The sequence below is a fragment of the Protopterus annectens genome, chromosome 10.part0 (genome assembly GCF_019279795.1).
Source record: "Protopterus annectens isolate FY-2018-M chromosome 10.part0, PAN1.0, whole genome shotgun sequence".
Classification (NCBI taxonomy): Eukaryota; Metazoa; Chordata; order Ceratodontiformes; family Protopteridae; genus Protopterus; species Protopterus annectens.
Window position 1 is genome coordinate 1721478123 of NC_056744.1, and position 19900 is coordinate 1721498022.

Genomic DNA, 19900 nt, shown 5'->3' on the forward strand with positions numbered 1-19900 from the left:
GGCTCAGTCCTGTTTCACTCTTGTTGCATCTACTTAAGTACAAAGTACAAGCAAATGGAGGCAGATGACTGCAAATGACTGCAACTGCAAACTGCAAAAAAACACAGAAACACCATCCATCTGACAGAAGGTCCAGAAGGAAGGGTCAGAACGAAAGAAACCTATTGCCAGAAGTTAAATGTAAAAAAAAAAAAAAAAACTTAAACAAAGGAACAAGGTTAAAACCTAGCTACCCTAGCTACTGCAAAGGACCAAATAGAAGAAGCACAGTTATCAGGGACTGGGGACCCCCTGACCCAGGTTGATCATAGTCTGACACCCATCACTAAAGGAGTTAGAAAGTCCTTAATCATTGCCCACTCTTCAATTCTTTATCTCTTCATCTAAGGGAATAGCCCAAGAATCTCTCTTTACTCATCACTCTCTGACTCATCAGACCAATGATTGCCCACAATGCCCCATTCGGAATGTATCTGACCAGCAGCTTGAGACAGCTGGACTCAAAGTTCCTCAAAAAAGGATAAAAATCTCAAAATCTGTCCTATGCTGCCCTACTGAAAGCTCTATAGCTCTATTCAGCTCATCAGCTGCTCGCGCTTGGGTGACCTTTGCCTAACATACAAAACCAAACCTTGATGATTGATGAATATGCTTCACCTCAAAAATCTAGATCCCATAGAGCCACAAGAGCAGTGGAGACTTAAACCTTGACTGACACATTAATAGGGCGCTGGGAGGGATTCATCATCCTTCAAAGACTCCTATGCTGTGGAAAAACAAAAACATCATGTGCAGAGGCAGAGCACCAGCTGGCCTTGTTCAGAAGAGAAATCTGACCAATGGATGGGAGAGCAGATATACCCCATTACCTCAGTCTCTGTGCTCACTTTCGACAGAGCACAGAAAAATAATAGGTAGTCATCCCCATAAGGGGTGGCCTAAAAGCCACAAACCCATGGGCTAGGGCTTGTATATAGATATATATGAACCTATGAACCTATATATATACTTTTAACTTCATTATTAAATCAATTAATCCTATTTGAGTCTTCCAATATATTATCGATTACATGACACACATATTTATACACATCATATGAAAGGTGAATCATTATATCGTCTCAACACCTTATGTACATCACATTTCCGCTAACTTAGTTTAATTTTAGGTTTTGTTAGGAAATTATAACTTTTTACACTTTTTATATTGCTTATATTCCTTGTATTTTATATACTACAACATTTTTTATACTACAAATAATTTATCAATGTACAAGTTGATCTGAGTAATTTGTTTATGTTCATTCCCACTTACAGATGTACATATTCTCTGACATCATTCGAAATAGGTTTATAAGTGTGTATGTGCATTATACGCTGTTCCTTTGTGGTTATTGTTGTATTTTTGCAATTTTTGCATTGAATATATGCGGTTATCATATATAGATAGATACATGCTTGTCTGGCACACACATATATATATATATATGGAAAATTGTTTTGAGTGGTAGAAATTATGTTGATTGTATTATTATTATCATTGTTTTTATTTATGTATGTGCGCTAGTTCTTTAATAATTTGAATGGTTTAATTGCTTACATCACAGACAAAGACTATTTAACTAACAGGAAGTGATGTGCAAACTGTTTGAAAAAGTTTGGCAGGAGCCAAACGAAAGCACTTATCTGTTTCGTTATTTGTGGAGTTTTGCCTTTCATTAAACTTTCGTCGAACAAGTCCGTTTTTGGTTTTTGGATTGTTTGGTTTATTTCACTCTTAAAGTCCTCCTTTTTGAATGCCCCTATTGAATCATCGTCCTTGTTTGGTTCTAAAGTAAAGGACACACTGGCCAGGTGCAAGCAGGACGGAAAGACCTTGTCTGCCATTAGACTACGATTTTCCAAGCGTCAATGTTCTTTTTCCAGGAAACAGAGGAGTGGGAAAATATGGCACAAAAAATCTCAAGGTCCTTTCCGCAACGCGCATGGTGAGGATTCCCCTAGAGGCAGAGGGGGTTCCAGTGGTAGAAGATGCCTCTTTATGGGCAGAGGGAGTCCCCGAAATCAAGACTCCAGGGATTCTTTCTCTGGGCGGTCTTATCAATGCTCCTGAAGCGTTGCCTGGTTGCTTTCCTCTGGAAGCAGTCGGGGCTCATTTTTCTCAGCACCAAACTGCTTGGCACTCTATTACAAATGATAGTTGGGTGCAGAGAATAATCTCCAGAGGCTATTACATCCCTTTAATATCATGCCCAAAACTTACAAAGAACCTTCCTGATGTTCCACTCAGTCAAAGGGAAGAAGCAGCTTCAGAGATAAGAAAGCTGTGTCAAAAAAGAGTCATCCAACCAGTCCCCCCATATCAATGTGGATCCGGTTTTTACTCAAGATTCTTTTTGGTGCCAAAAAAGACTGGGGACTTGAGACCCATTTTGGATCTCAGCCATCTAAGCAAGTCAGTCGTTCAAACCAAATTCTGCATGGTCACTATACAATCCATTCTCCCTTTTTTATGGGAGGATGTTTGGATGTGCTCGATAGACCTCCGGGATGCATATTACCACATCAAAATGGACAAACGCTCCAAGAATCTCCTTTGCTTCTGGCTAGGAGCCAATCATTACCAGTTCAGAGCCCTGCCATTCAGTCTCTCAATGGCCCCCAGAGTGTTCATGAAATGTCTAGCAGTGGTGACAGTTCATCTGAGACTTCAGGGATTCCAGGTGTTTCCATATGTAGACGATTGGCTCCTCTCCGCCCCCACCAAGCATCTCCTGACCATAGGCCTCTGCCACACTCTCTCACTGGCAGAGTCTCTCTGCATCACAGTCCATTGGGAAAAATCCAATCCACAACCTACCCAGCAACTGGAATTTATAGGGGCAGTTTTCAATACTCGAACAAGCCTGGTATCTCTTCCAGCTCACAGGTTTCAGAGGTTAAGATTACAAGTACAAGTGATACTCTGTCAAAGAAAGGTGTCAGCAAGAGAAGTTCTCCAGGCTCTGGGGTCTATGGCTGCGGCCATTCCGATTGTTCCTCTGGCAAGATTATACGTGAGACTGTTACAATGGCTCCTTTTGTCCCAGTGGTTGGCAAATCTTCACCCCCTAAACTCACAGATCCTCATCACCAATTCCTGCAAGCAAGATCTTCTTTGGTGGATGAGGCCAGATGAAAATCTTTGGTGTTGCCCCTTCCAGATCCCTCAACCCCATGCCATGGTGACCATGGACACTTCCCTGATAGGGTGGGGGGGGGCATTTTCAGGGAAAGACAGTCCAAGGCACGTGGTCCAGCTAAGAGGCCAACTTACATATGATTGTTCAGGAGTTGAGAGCGGTGCTGTTGGTGTTGCAGGCACTACATCTGCTCCTTCCATTGGGAACGATTGCGATTCACACAGACAATATGTCAGTAGTCTGGTACATAAACAAACAAGGAGAGACCAAATCCTACCCCCTGTGTTGAGATACCATGAGAATTTGGCACAGGGCAATAGCTTCAAATAGCTTTCTTATAGCAACGCATATCCCGGGGAGCTCCAACGTGATTGCGGACAGGCTGAGCAGATGCATTCTCCTTCCACACGAGTGGTCTCTCAATCCAATCGTGATGACAGAAATTTTCAGCCGTTGGGGCCAGCCTTGCTGCAATCTCTTTGCTTCCCCTTCAAGCAACAAATGCAGCAGCTTCTTTGCCCTTTCCCCCCCCCCAGAAGGGGAGTCACCAAGAGACACTTTGACTCCCGATTAGCCCACGGGTCTCCTTTATGCTTATCCTCCAATTCCCTTGATAGCCCTATTTTTGAAGAAAGCAATTTGGTTGAGATGCAAGGTGATCCTCATTGCCCCATTCTGGCCTCAACAAGTGTGGTCGCCCCTTCCTTTGGCCTCACCTATTACAACCTCCATGGATCCTGGGCAGTCGTCAGGACGTAATCTCTCACACCCAAGGGTTGACTCCCCCAAATCTGTCCACTCTCAAGCTGACAGCTTGGTTTCTCCACTTCCGTTAGTCGCCAGGCAGGAAATCCTCTCCTTCCCTGTTCGCGGTATTATTCTGGCCTCCCATAAGTCATCCACCAAAAAAACTCTACAGAGATAAGTGGAAAAGGTTCACTCTCTGGTCTAAAGAATAGATGTTAGACCACTTTTCAGCTCCTGTATCTAATATACTTCAGTACCTATCTTTGTATTGTGGGTAGCAGCTTAGCTTGAGAGTTTTTTACGCAAACTTTGTATTAGACTGACTCATCTCTGAACCGAACCCGTCAGTGATGAATGGAAGAAGTTCAACAACACAGATGGAGCATTATGGTAAGACATAACTTATTTTTCAGAGGGGAACCTGACCATATTGTTTTTTTGTTTGTGTCATAGTCCATGGGTAATGAAATCTTTAAGACGAATGTTAAATGCTCCACTTTTAAGTCAGTCTAAGGAATCTGAAGGGAAGATTCTCTCCTTTGCTTGAAAGGGGAAGATGATACTGACATGGAAGGCTGATATAGATGGGGTTAATCCTATGTTAAGTGGGCACGTACCCCTCTACATATCTTTTGAAATCAAAGACTAATTAAATGAATGGTCTTATGGCTATTGTCTGGTCCTTCCGAACTGGGCCTAGTTTAACGGAGAAAGATGATCCTTTCCATTAGAGGGGAGTTCTCATGTCACTTTGTCAGATAAGATTGTCTGTTGCACCTCAGGAACTAAAATGGCAGGCTTGTGTCTAGACTGATATAAATCAGAGTAAGAGGCTAATATTCACCAGGGATGGATGTCTGTATTAGGGGCTTAAGAACTCACATCTGGCTAAGCTGTCTCAAACTAGATATCTCAAACTCTTCTCTGGAGGCCTGAACAGCATCACAAGACAAGGTCCCACTGTCTGGATCCAAAAGAAGTCAGGATAGGTGAGCATGTGATACAACTGGAGTGTTAGATTGGGGGGGGTACAAAAAAAGCTCACTAGGTGAGATGCTTCAGGTTTCCCATAAGTTCCTTTAAGGCCAGTTTCTCTAACCCACTCCATCTTTTTATGTCTCTCATCTTCTTTGGGAGACTTTCTAGATCACTGGTTACTAGTGCTTTGTCTTGAAATCCCACAAACACAATGGTCTGAAAGCCTTTATTTTTTGTTGTTGTTGAGGCAACCATTCAAGGATGCCACACAACAAAGGAGCATCGTCTCCTGAAAACTATGCAGTGCTCATAGGGTTAAATGTTTTTCTGTTCTCCCAATCATAAAAGACATTGCAAGTAGAAGTCTTTTGGTGGAATTTGCCTTCCACAAGCAGACTTAATAGTCAGCTCTCCTAATAATGTTGTGAACTTTGGAATACTAGCTGTTTTTTTTCAGCCAAATTCTATTTGGCTAATCAGAATTTTTCTCATTCTATTTCCAGTTTCACTAGTAAAAATTTCCAATTTCAGCTCAACTTATTACATTCACTAAGGATAATCAGCATATCACTGCAAACTGTGCTTGGTGTGCAGCTTAGGTATTGACAAGTTTAAGTGGTCAGGGTTTCATTTTTATTGCTCTAATTCATATTCAGTTGTGAGTCTGCACCATTAATGGGAGCAGAAAGAAGGAATCCATGCCTGCACCAGAACTGCCAACTAACAGCCCTCTGTCATATATGCACCTGGGAAACAGTATATTAGAAACTGCAGCAGAAAGAGGTTGTCTTTGCAGTACACAGAAAATCAGCACCACCAAGGCAAAGCAATACCATCATTTCAGATTCAGTGTGCCTGTGTTTACAAACAGTGAATTACCAGAATGGGTCATTTCACAGAAAAAAGAGCAGGCTTCAAATCAGCAGATGACTACAACCAGACATATCAACACACAAACAAGTCTAATAGCTGACAGATGACCACAAGACAGACATTATATGGCTAGCAGTTGATGCCATAAGAGACCAGTACCATAAAGACAAATGTATGGAAAAGTACATTGGTCAAAACCTGTTTTACTTGTAATGCAAGTAGCTCAGCGAAACAGACAACTTAGAGAATGGTGTGCTTGGAAGATCGTCAGAACAAGGCTGGAACATCCAACATGATAGAAATAGCAAAACTAGAGAAAGGAGATTTTGCTAATATGGATGTCGGCAATTAGGGGGTACAGAAAATAGACAAAAGGCATCAGGAATTAAGTGGAGAAAACTGGCAAAGGTGTGATGGTCCACCACTGGACCAGTAGCCAAGGAGCCTCTATCCTCACTCCTGGCAACAGTGGGGGATGTACACTGGGAGAATAACAGGTACACACTCAGTATTTCCAGATGTAGCTCTCTGCATCAAATGCAATTTCCCGTAAGAGAACACAGAGACCACAGTCAGTCTGCAGCTGGTTTCTCCCTCTTTCTCCAGATTTCCAGTAAAACTCGCCACTAGCACAGCTATAAAGTTGAGATCTCAGCTGAGTTGCCAAGCCAAGACCTTCCAGCACCCTCTCTGTCCAACTAGTGCATCGTGTCCCTGCCTAAGTAGCTGACACACACACACTCTGAGGTTTTGATTTACACACACACACACACACACACACTCTCTCACACACACGCACACTCTCACACACACACACACCTGGGAAAGGCTGGCACTGGTTTACTAGCTATGCCACCTTTTGCCCAGGCTATAAGATAGTTATCACTGCCACCAGCCAACTCATCAGCTACTTTAAGGCCTTAATAAAGGGTGTCCAATCTTACTGTGTAATATTAATATTAATGTAAATGGTAGTTTGACCAAGAGCAAGGCTGTTAGGTATGGCCCACGCAGCATCACCAAATAAATATGCAAGTACTCTCAAAACTTAAATATCTCTAGGCAGATCAGCCACAATGAAAGGTTTAAATATATTTAATAATAAATAATAAAAGAACAAGAAAATACTCTCTCTCTCTCTCTCTATATATATATGTGTATATATATATATATATATATATATATATATATATATATATATATATATATATATATATATATATATATATATTCACAGTGACAGAGATCAAAATCACAGGAAATATTTAAAGCAACATTGCAGGACAGTTTCAAATAAATAAAGTAAAATATCTAAACTAAGCTTTGCTATATTCATGACTATATCTAAGAGAATTGTACTGTTCCCTAGAAACTTAGTTCATCAGAGCATGGCAGACATGTGGTGAATGGGTCTTCCTTAGTTGTTGTCAGGTCTAAGACAGAATATAGAATGCCCTGTTTCTCTAGGAGACTTTTTAAATTAATATCTCAAATATTGCTGCTGCGATAGCTTGCAGAATGGCATCATTTCTTGTCATCAAACTCTATCCCTGGTGAGACCCCCACTGCTGGAAGTTTGGCCGTATTTAGCATCTACCTGTGAAAATACATAGACCTCAGATCTTTGCCAGATGCAGGAAGTCATAAAACAATTGCATTCCTTCATACTTTAAGAGGTAGTAATTAGTTTGCTCCAGAGACAATACTGAGAGCCCCCTAGTACAGACATTGACTCTAGCTGCCTTGAAATTGAAAGATACCATCTTTTACTGCATAGCCATAAAGTAATTTAATTTCCGTTATTTTTCTGAAGTTAACCTCCTGTATTCCAGTTTCCACAGTTTAAAATATATACATTTAAACAGTTACAATATTACATGTACATTTCTGTTCTATTCCAGCAGGGCACACTGTGGTTACATTTTAAGCACAAGCTCTTTATAAAATATCTTTTTAACACACGTCTGTACAAACCTAGTTTGGTATACACATTACATACAGTTTTAATAGTGCTGTAACACACACATCTTATATAAATCATGTTGATATTCACCAATGACATATAATTATTTGCAAAATTCCAGATAGCTGTGCTGGCAGTACCCCCCTTTGTCACAAAGGGAACCAAGGAATTGGGAGCAAATAACTAAAAGAGGGAAAGGTAATAATGGGAAGAAGGCTCAGACTGCAGGCTAGAAGACCGCCTTCCCTCTCAGGGAATGACATCAGAGTAGAGGCAAAGAGAAAGGGATAGGGGATTGAAAGACCTGCTCTAGTAAAGGTTTTAGCTGAACCTTAAACAGAAGCTGCTGTTAAACAAGGGATAATTAGCAGGGCATATGAAATATTGCACTATAACTATAGGAACCAATCAGGGGAGGTTAGAAAAGATTGGGAACGTGATTGGATAAGCAGTTCACAAGGAGATAATGGGAGGGCATATTTATGGCTTCCAACTATGCAACAAAGTCTAGAAGGTTTAGGATTTTTCCTTGAAAGTGTTTGCATAGGTATTTTTTTACCTCAAGCAGACTGAAGAATTTTTACTCTGGTAGATTGCAAATGTTGGACGTGTGATGGCAAAGAAAGAAATAATTAGGAACATATTTTTTTTGGGAGTGTAATGAGTTGGCAGACTTTAAAAATTAATAAATAAATAGGATATTTGTTTCATATGATTTATTTAATTGTGAGTTAAGTGGGGTAGTTTATATTATAGGGTGCAGTTGTAGGTTCCCTGCTTGGTATATGGGTCAGACAAAATGTAAAGTTAAAGTTTGGATTTTGGAACATTTGGGGGCTATCGGAAACCAGAATTTGAAAAGCCCGGTGGCTGAACATTATAATAAAATGCATAGGGAGTCAGATGCAGGTTTCTTTTTTCTGTTTTGGCACAACCTTTTCTTCTCAGAGGAGAGGATTGTGTTAGTAAATTAACAAGAGTTAGAGATGAAAGTAATATTACATTACAGAACACTTTCCCCCCTACTGTTTTAAACCAGGAAGGTATGTTTTTCAATTGTTTCAATTTTGAATGTATATATTTTCTATTTATATTTTTGTACTTTGTATTTTTGAATTAAGTATTTGTAAACAGAAAGTGTTATTGTTAAATTAATTGTTTTAATTGGATTTGTACCTGTATGAAAGTAAGGTGCCTATATGCTTTGTCAGATCCTGTGAAGGCAAATGGCCGAGGTATCAGATTGACTGGTTGAATAAAATAATTAGCACATAGAACAGTTAGATTTATTAATTTGTTTTTTTCCAGATCAGTTTTGTTTGTGTATTAGACTTTAAAAATTCCCTGCAGACTACTCTTTCAGAAGTACTGGGTGTGCAAATTGGTGTAACTAAGGAAATGATTTTTTGAACTATGATACAGAATCGGAATTGCCTAGACATAGTAAGGCCACGCTAAATTTAATTCTGGTGGCTGGCAAAAAAGCAATTACAAGAAAATGGAAATGAAAGTCTAAACTGAGCATGCTAGCAGTAGTGTGATATAGTAACAGATGTAAAATAACTGGAAGTGGGAACCTTAGTAAAGGGTGGCAGCAAATTACGTAGGAAAAATGAGAACTGTAGGAACAGCGCATGCAGAATATGTTTTGAAGGAGGAATGAGATCAAAGGAAATCAGGAATTTAATGAGCTACGTAATGTTTGATTGGCAAAGACTGTATCGATTATATGTGATGTACAATGTTTGCAAATAAAAATGTCTATATGGTTTGTTTTCATTTTTACAAATGTAGGGTTGCATATGTCATAAGTAATCATTTGATGTAGATGTTTCTTGCTTAAAAAAAGAAGAAGAAATCTGCAGTTACTTAGTATGTTCCCAGGCCCCCCTCCCTTTTTTTCCTTCCTTTCCCTGTTCCCTCTCTATCCTCACTTGCTAGAAGCTTAGCCTTTCCAAGTTAGAAGACCTCGCATTCAGCCTTACTGTGAGCAGGAGGGTAAGGGAGATTCTCTCACAAGGATACAGATGAGACGTTGAGACAATGCCTGCCTTTATGTGAGTGCTCTGGTTTTCCCAGCCAGACTTGTCCTGGTCCAGCTTTTCTATTGCTGAGCAACAGTGTGTGTCTGGAGGAACAGAGAATTTGTTTTTGTTTTACTTCAGGCTCTTGATAGTTGCAAATAAAGATGGCCTGTGTAGAGCCATTTAACATTTGCTAAATGAGTTGTTGGGAAGACCAAGGTCGTATTGCTAACACTGAAGAAGCTGTTGATCATACTAGACCTGAAAAACACGTATTTCCAGGTACACATCAACTCCCAAGAACAATAGCATGTATGTGAGGTTCAAGGTGTGATAATTACATACATGCCTTTTTCACCTTTGCAGTGGGGTGTTCGTAAGCAGCTGATCCCAGTGTTTGCTGACTTGAGGACACAGGGGGCTTACATTGCCTTACTAAGATTACCAATCTTTCAAGCTCCTTTGATAAAGGTCATTCAGAGGTCCCTGAAGTATGTCATATACTGCCTACCCAATCTAGGTTTCCCTGAATCTGCTAGGTCCCAGAGAAGCTAATTATTTTGGGGGGGGGGGGGGGCTTGCCTCCAGTTGAAGGTTTTGTTTGCACACCTAATGCAAAGGTCACATATCAGCCACAATCCTAGTAGTTTCCTTACTCATACTGCACATGCAAGACATTCTCTGGTACCATAAGAATCTGTGCCAACAGCAGAACCACCTTTTGTAGAAGATGATCCCAGTGACTGCCTCCTTCAGGAGGGAGTTTTCATGGTGGATCTATCAACTAAAAGCAGTCAGGGCATGTCCATAGTGGTGCCAGAGGGGCATAGATCCAGACCATGATTGTCTCAGACTTTTTTTATTTCATTGTTGGTATTTCTGAGCTTTTTTTGTCTAAGATTATGGAACCTTTCAAGGCACATTGTAGTATCCTCATGGACACCAACAGTGCGCTTGTAGCCAATAGATATTGGCGAATACATTTTTACCTTCAATGTTTATTCATCTTTGTTGAGAACTGGACAGTCAATGTAAGTTTAATAACTGTGCTTCATGTAATAAAAAATACTTGCTTCAAAGGTCAGTTAATCTAAAGGTCAGCTTTGAACACCAAAAGAGTATTAGTCATATGACAAGGGCCAGTTGCATAGGTACCTTAATGTCTACCCCTAATGTATCTAGTTTAACCAACCTGGTACCCATTGCATTATTTATCCTGTGGTTGCACAGACTGCTTTACTGTATGCCTGTATTACAGCTGCTATAACTGCCCTGGTACTTATTGCATTATTTATACTGTGATTGCACAGAGTTCATTACTGTATGCCTGTATTACAGCTGCTATAACTGCCCTGGTACTTAATGCATTATTTATCCTGTGGTTGCACAGACTGCTTTACTGTATGCCTGTATTACAGCTGCTATAACTGCCCTGGTACGTATTGCATTATTTATCCTGTGGTTGCACAGACTGCTTTAATGTATTCTTGCATTACAGCTGCTATAACGGGTCTGAATTAGAACACCAAACTTTCAAAATTTCGAGTGTTCTAATATCGACTTGTTTTCAACGAACGCTGAAAATATCGAAGAAACAGAAAACCAAATTTTTTCCTAGGGAAAGAATTTGGTTGTCTGTTTCTGTTGCTTCGGTATTTTCAGAGCTGTGGTGGAAAATTATGGGTCGGGTTCAGGTAAGTGTGTGATTGTGTGGACGTGAGGGTTAGGGTGGGTTAGGTTTAGGGTGCGGGTCAGGTAAGTGTGCGATTGCATGGATGTGAGGATTAGGGCGGGGTAGGTGAGTTAGGGTTAGGACGTGGGTGAGGTGACTGTGCGATAGTGACGGACCTTAGGGTTAGGGTTTGGATTAAGGTAAGTGGATAGTTAGTGGTGCATGTATAATTTAGTGTAGGGTTAGGTGTAAGAGTTTAGGTGTATGTGTGTGGATTGCTGTTTGTTTGGTGTGCTTGTGTTGTGTGTGTGTGTTTTGGAACAGCAAATTTTTTCCCTAGGAAAAAATTTGCTGTTCTGTATGTTCGATGTTTTAAATTTTCCATTAATAGGGTCCGATATTAGAACACTCAAAATTTTGAAAGTTTGGTGTTCTAATATAGACCCGCTGTAACCACCCTGGTACCCATTGCACTATTTATCCTATGGGTACACAGACTGCTTTACTGCATGCCCATAGTACAGCTGGTGTGACTGCCTAGTATCCATTGCTCTACGTAGTAAGGCAGTCTATAGAGCCACAGAATGTTTGCCACTTAAAATAGACTGGTTGTGCCCATAGTATAGACAGTGTAACCTCTCTGGCATCTGTTGAACCATTTATCATGTGGGTATGTAAGGTGTCATACTGTGTAGCTCTAGCATAGCTAGTATAACACCTTTGCCACTCATTGCACCATTTACCTTGTGGGTGCATAAGCTGTCGTACTGCGTACCTCTAACATAGCTGGTATAATATCTCTGGCACCCATTGTACCATTTACTCTGTGGGTGCATAAGCTGTTTTACTGTGTACCTCTAACATAGCTGGTATAACACCTCTACCACTCATAGCACCATTTATGTGGGTGCATAAGCTGTCGTATTGTGTACCTCTAACATAGCTTGTATGACAGCTCTGGCGCTCATTGCACCATTTACCCTGTGGGTACATAAGCTGTTGTACTGTGTACCTCCGACATAGCTAGTATAACAGCTCTGACCCTTATTGCACCATTTATCCTATGGGTGCATAAGCTGTCATACTGTGTACCTCTAACATAGCTGGTATAACAGCTCTGGCACTCATTGCACCATTTACCCTGTGGGTACCTAAGCTGTTGTACTGTGTACCTCCAGCGTAGCTAGTGTAACACCTCTGACATTCATTGCACCATTTACCTTGTGGGTGCCTAAGCTCTCGTACTGTGTATCTCTGTTATAGTTGGTATAACATCTCTGGCACTCATTGCACCATTTACCCTGTTGGTGCCTAAGCTGTCGTACTGTGTACCTCCAACATAGCTGATATAACACCTCTGGCACCCATTGAACTGTTTACCCTGTGTGTGCATAAGCTGCCATACTGTAGACCTCTAACATAGCTGGTATAACAGCTCTGGCACTTATTGCACCATTTACCCTGTGGGTGCATAAGCTGTCATACTGTGTACCGCTAACATAGCTGGTATAGTAGCTCTGCCACCCATTGTACCATTTACCCTGTGGGTGCATAAGCTGTCTTACTGTGTGCCTCCAACATAGCTGGTATAACAGCTCTGCCACCCATTGTACCATTTACCCTGTGAGTGCATAAGCTATCATACTGTGTACCTCTAATATAGCTGGTATAACAGCTCTGGCATTCAATGCACCATTTACCCTGTTGGTGCCTAAGTTTTCGTACTGTGTACCTCTAACACAGCTGGTATAACAGCTCTGACACTCATTGCACCATTTACCCTGGGGGTGCATAAGCTGTTGTACTGTGCATCTCCAGCATAGCTAGTATAACATCTCTGACACTCATTGTACCATTTATCCTGTGGGTGCATAAGCTGTCGTACTATGTATCTCTAACATAGCTGGTATAACAGCCCTGGCACTCATTGCACCATTTACCCTGTGGGTGCATAAGTTGTCATACTGTGTACTGCTAACATAGCTGGTATAACAGCTCTGGCATTCAGTGCACCATTTACACTGTTGGTGCCTAAGCTATCTTGCAGTGTACCTCTAACATAGTTGGTATAACAGCTCTGGCAGTCATTGCAACATCTACCCTGTGGGTGCCTAAGCTGTTGTACTGTGTACCTCTAACATAGCTAGTATAACACCTCTGGCATTCATTGCACCATTTACCCTGCTGGTGCCTAAGTTATCGTACTGTGTACCTCTAACACAGCTGGTATAACAGCTCTGGCACTCATTGCACCATTTACCCTGTGGGTGCCTAAGCTGTCATAGTGTGGACCTCTAACTTAGTAGGTGTAACACCTCTGGTACTCATTGCACCATTTACTCTGTCGGTGCTTTAAGCTGTTGTACTGTGTACCTCTAACATAGCTGGTATAACAGCTCTGGCACTCATTGCACCATTTACCCTGGGGGTGCATAAGCTGTCATACTTTGTGCTGATAGCATAGCTTATATAAGAGCTCTGGCATTCATTGCACCATTTATCCTGGAGGTGCATAAGCTGTTGTATTGTGTACCTCTAACATAGCTGGTATAACAGCTCTGGCACTCATTGGACCATTTACTCTGTGGGGGCATAAGCTGTCGTAGTGTGCATCTCTAACATAGCTGGTATAACAGCTCTGACACTCATTGGACCATTTATTCTGTGGGTGCATAAGCTGTCGTAGTGTGTACCTCTAACATAGCTGGTATAACAGCTCTGACACTCATTTCAGCATTTATCCTGGGAGAGCACAGGCTGCTTTAGTATATGTCCCTAATATAGTCACTTGTAACTTCCTTGGCAGCCATTATACCATTTGCAGTGTAGTTTCATAAGCTGCCTTTCCCTGTACTCCTAACATAGCAGGCTTAGTATGTCAGATAACTGATGAATTATTAACTGATGAATCATTTATTCTGTTGGTGTACAAACTACCTTACTGTGACCATCTAACATAATCAAACTGCCCTGGCAGGAATTGCACCATCTCTCCTGTGGACATACATACTGACTTACTGTGTGTCATACCTGGCCTGCATGGTCAGTTCCCTTCTCCCGCAACCCCAAAATATGTTTTGGTTCTGCTCTGTACTGCTGACAATCCTGCATACCAGGCTATTGCTCAGAAACCATACATATCCTCTCCTGTTCACTGAGCACATACATGACAGCAGGCTGTGTAGGAACTCTGCACCTGTTACTACGAAGAAAGAATGGCTCCTTATGAAGGCATGTACAAATCACACTGGCTAAAGGAACCTGACAGAAAAACCTTGTGGAGGGGTAAGAATAATAATGTGACTTCAAGAACACTTTCCTAGAAAATGTGCAACTGTAATGGAACTGGCTTACATGGCGTAATGAATTGAAGTGAAAATTATAGGTGCTAAAGATATTGTCAAAGGATAACCATACCCAAAGAGTGACAAAAACATGTGTTCCTCTGCATTTCTTGGCACTTTTCTGCATTTCTTGGCACTTTATCAAAGTAAGTGGCTGTTATTATTTTCTAATTTGTTACACCTCAAAGCGCCCTGAAAGGAGGCAGTCATGGGTAGCATTGATTTTCCGTTATAGTCAATGACCTCGCCTTCCCGATGTCATTTTCGAGGAGAGTAGAGAAATCTCTATGATGACAGGATCATTTACTGTGACCACCTACTTCTAATTGTCAGCATCCGTCCACATTTTTAATTATTTTGCTTCCTTTGATTTTTATCAGTGCCCATGTCTGATACAGCAATGTAAGGGAGGTTTGAACGGCAGGCCTGAAAATGTAGCCGAGTTAATTGTTCTTGTCAAAGTAACAAGAGGACTTTGGTGTTCACAGATGTATAATAAGCAAATGGATAAACTAATCAAGACAAATGTAATCAAAGAAATGCTATTGAATGAACAATTGAAACCAATGCACATATGACCAAACAATTGTGTATGATTTACATACAGATATGCATAAATCAGCACACAAGCCTTGGAATCAATACAGCACTGTATAAATTAATGACCCTTTAAACCTAGCAAAAGCACAAACACAGCACGTTTTTCTAAAAGACATACTGACCGACACACAAAAACACACTCAAGTATTCCAAATGCCACACTGACAAATCACTGAATAAACTTTGTCTTTCACCCAGCTTTTGGTGTGTATGCACACAGTCATGCACTCACACACACACACACACACACACACACACACACACACACACACACACACACACATGCTCTCACATAGTATTTATACCATTCCATAAGAAGGCAATGGGGGAAAAGTAACCCATAGTGGTGATTCTGTTGTCTAGAGCAAGGTAATGAGTCATTACTAAGGTGATTTGTGCAGTTCTGGACTACACAGTAATGGCTTTCCCAAAGAATCATCTTTTTTAGGAGATAGACGACATGAATATTACTATGATTTTTGTCCATTTCCTCTGACAAAAGGAGAAACTGATTTAGTGTCAGGGTAGCATATGATGTACAAAGAACTTGCTTCAAAGCCTGAAATGGACAGTTTGAGATTATCTCAGGGGAGGAAGATTCTAAATTGGAAAACTAGTGATTTGATGGGGCAAGTGACTGTTATGCCATGATAACAAATCTGGAGAGAGAACCAGCATATAAGAAATAGCACCTTCTGACTCGTGACAGATCCTCCAGTAAACTATGAGGGAGTGGTGTAGGGCAGCTCCCATTTATTAGTCAAAGGCACAGAATATCAAGCCCATTGGCTACTGGGATTTTATACTGAAACTTAAAAATTTCAAAAAGTGCAAGTAGTTGGTTGTCCGAGATCACTGTAATGTGGTGAGAGGGGCTTTGTCTTTTCCCAGCTGCAGTGTGATCTGAGAGTTTGCATCGTTTGTTGGCTTTTGATTTTGTGTGTGTGTATGTGTGTGTGTGTGTGTGTGTGTGTGTGTGTGTGTGTGTGGGGATCTTGTGTTTTGAAAATCAAACATTTATTCGATACTTTAACATAGTTCCCTTAGGGCAATAGAGCTGCAGTTATGGTGGCCTCAGTAATTACATTCCTGGAGATAATGGTCCTTCATGCATTCAGTAGAGAAGATGCCAAACCTGGGAAAAGGTTATTAAAATATAAGCCCTGTTACCCAAACAAGATAGTACCATATGGCTTTTTGATTTCTCACCTTGTATTTGCTGAACTACAGAGGTAAGTAAATCTATCACAGTGAAGGTATGTGACAGCTAAGGGGATTTTCTGACTCTTATATAATGTTTCTAGAGCGTGGTCAACTCTGTTGTTGGATCACTGACCTCGAACTGATATTGATGTGTTTTATTTGACCACTTCAGGCAGTATCAAGCACTTTTTAGTATTGATTGTTTTCACTCATTTGTTGTCCACACAGCTACTTCAGTCAGAGACAAGTATACAAATGATATGAAGTTGTCAGGACGATAAATGCAGTGACTTTTTTCCTTGAGCCTTTGCAAAGGAGGGATGACTTGTGTGGGGACTGTGCCCTTTATAATGCATACTTGCTTGGGTTTCTAGTATCAGTGCATGTCCCCAGAAAAAATTACTGAATGGAAAACAACAGTTAAGCAATGATTACTCTGCTATGCATCTGTCATATGTATGGCACCTTCTGTATGACTGTTCCAGAGGACAGACACTGTTCTCTGAATATGAATAACTTTTGTATGGAGAGGTTATGTTTTATTAATGTACTGTTCCTACATCAGTTTTCCAACTGTTATAGTTTCATAAATTTATAGGTTGTAACTAGGCAAGCAGTCCAAGAGATCAGTGAGAAGACTATCCCAATTTCCCAGTTGCCCCAAAGCAGTGGCTGGTTACTTCACTTGGTCAGAGTCACACAGAAGGCAAATGAAGGCCTGTTGGCTTAAACACTGGACCACAGGATGCAGCTCGCTTACAGTTCAATGCCTTCATCTTCTGTGCTAAGTACCAGACATCATCTCAGTGAAATTCTTTCTTCAAAAATTAAGTTAAGATTGATTAGACTTAACATTAATAATTCTGTTAATAGCATTAAAAATAATATTGTAACAAACATTTCCACTAGTTTGCCTACACATGCATGTTGCTGTAGTGAAAAATGTGACACATTTTTATATTCACTGTAATAAAATACAAATATTTTATTTTTAGGTATCGGAATCACAGAGTACAGAATGAGTGGCAGTCAAGAACACTCACTTGTGAAATCCCAGTTAAAGCACCATCCAGAGAGCCTGCAGCAGTGCATTCAATCTATGAAATGCTACAACATAGTTCATCTTGCTCCTGTATTACAGCATCATTCAGGACATCACTATAACAGGAGTTTTGAGTGCGATAGTGAAACACCCTCATTACATAACCTGAAAGAGAACCTGGAACAGTGTGTTCAGCCTGTGAAGGGCTCCAACAAGGATCATATCCCTCCAGTTCATCTTCCATCAGTTCCTAACTGCAACAATAATTCTGACTGTGACAATGGTACCCCACAGTTACATCATCCAACAGTGAACTTACAACAGTGTACTCAGCCTGTGAAGGGCTCTGACAGACTTCCTGTCCCTTCTGTACCACTGCTTCACTCAGGAAATATATGGAGTAAGAGCCTGGAATGTGCTACAAGCCTTGCTACTCAGGAAAGTCTAGTAATGCACACTGAGAACAAAACTTATAGATGTGATGAATGTAGTAAGTGTTTTTCTGCCCAAAGTCAATTGTTAAGCCATCAGCTGATGCACTCTGGTGAGAAACCATATGAATGTACTGAAAATAGTAAGTTTTTTACAACCCAGCAAAGGCTAGCACATCAGCAGGGCATTCACAGTGGTAAAAAAAAGTATAAGTGTACAGAATGTGGTAAGGGGTTTATATTTCAAAGACGCCTAGTACGTCACCAGGCAGCTCACACCACGGAGAAACAGCATCAGTGTACTGAATGCGGTAGGTGTTTTACTCGCAACTCTAATTTAATACGTCATTATATCATTCACAGAGGCAAGACAACATACCCAAAAGACTTGGAGAAAGTAAATCTGAAGAAACCTTATAAATGTGATGAATTCAGCAAGTGTTATCGTGACAGGAGCAGTTTACGCTGTCACCAAAAGTCTCACACAAGGGAAAAGCTATATAAGTGCACTGATTGTAATAAATGTTTTACACTGCTTTATAAACTTAAAACTCACCAACGAATTCACACAGGGGAAAAACCATATAAATGTACTGAATGTAGTAAGAGCTTTACATTAACATCTAGCCTTAGAACTCATCAACGAGTGCATACTGGCGAAAAACCATACAAATGTAATGATTGTGGTAAGAGCTTTACAGTCCATAGTACACTTAAAACACACCAACGAATTCATACAGGGGAAAAGCCGTATAAATGTACTTATTGTAGTAAAAGCTTTGCACACCGTTCTACACATAGAGTTCACCAACAACTTCACACAGGGGAAAAACCATATAAATGCTCTGAGTGTAGTAAGAGCTTTTCATCACATTATGCTTTTAGAGCTCACCAAAGAATTCACAAAGGTGAAAAACCATATAAATGTCCTGATTGTAGTAAGAGCTTTGCACTGCCATATACACTTAGAATTCACAGACAAATTCACACAGGGCAAAAGCCATATAAATGTCCTGAATGTGGTGAGTGTTTTGTACGGCAATTGTGCCTACAAATACATCAAACCACACACACGGGAGAGAGGGTGTATAAGTGTGCAGAATGCAGTAAGTGCTTTGCAGTTCGCAGTCGACTGATTCGACACCAGGCTGTTCACACAGGGGAGAAACCCTATAAATGCACTGAATGCAGTAAGTGTTTTTCACAAAAAACTACTCTGATAAGGCATCAAGCCACTCACACAGGGGAGAAGCCATTTAAATGCATTGAATGTAATAAATGTTTTTCACGTAATAGTAGCCTGTTACGACATCAGACCATTCACACAAAATCTCACCAAGACGAAGCTGATATATAGACTTTATTTTACATAGTATATATCATGGACAGAAATAGATCAAAAATTAAAGAAGATAGCTGGGTGCACAAGTCCCATGATAAAAAAAGTGCACAATCCTGGTAAGAGCACTGGTACCAGGACTGGATAAATGACAATGTAGCATCCTCAAGACGTGGAAACATTTCTACAGTGGGGCTAGGCCAGGCCCAAGGGAGGATGGCCCCCTGTTGTAGAAGGGAGGTAGCAGTCCACAAAAATCATAAAAACTGATGGTCCAAAAAACAGCCATACAGACGATAGAGTGGATTATTGAGGACAAGAAAGAAACTATGTATTGTTACATTTATGCAAAAAGCCCAGAATTTCCAGACAAAAGATGTACAAAAAGGTTAAGAGAGAAATTAAAGGAAAGAGAAAAACTGTCAGAAGCTTCAAATAAAAATTTGTGTTCATTAATGCAACAAATCCAAGAAAAACACTATACAGACCAAGAAACCTTGTG

At 40.6% G+C, this 19900-nt stretch overlaps 1 protein-coding gene across 1 annotated transcript in view; it reads left to right on the forward strand.

The window, feature by feature from the left end:
- Nucleotides 1-19459, forward strand: part of LOC122814469 (zinc finger protein 845-like) — a 781911-nt gene extending 762452 nt beyond the window's left edge. The window contains exon 14 of the mRNA XM_044087049.1: nucleotides 17582-19459. Within this exon, the coding sequence (XP_043942984.1) occupies nucleotides 17582-19416 (1835 nt within the window). The 3' untranslated portion in view covers nucleotides 19417-19459. The remainder of the gene's footprint in view (nucleotides 1-17581) is intronic.
- The last annotated feature ends 441 nt before the right edge of the window (nucleotides 19460-19900 follow it).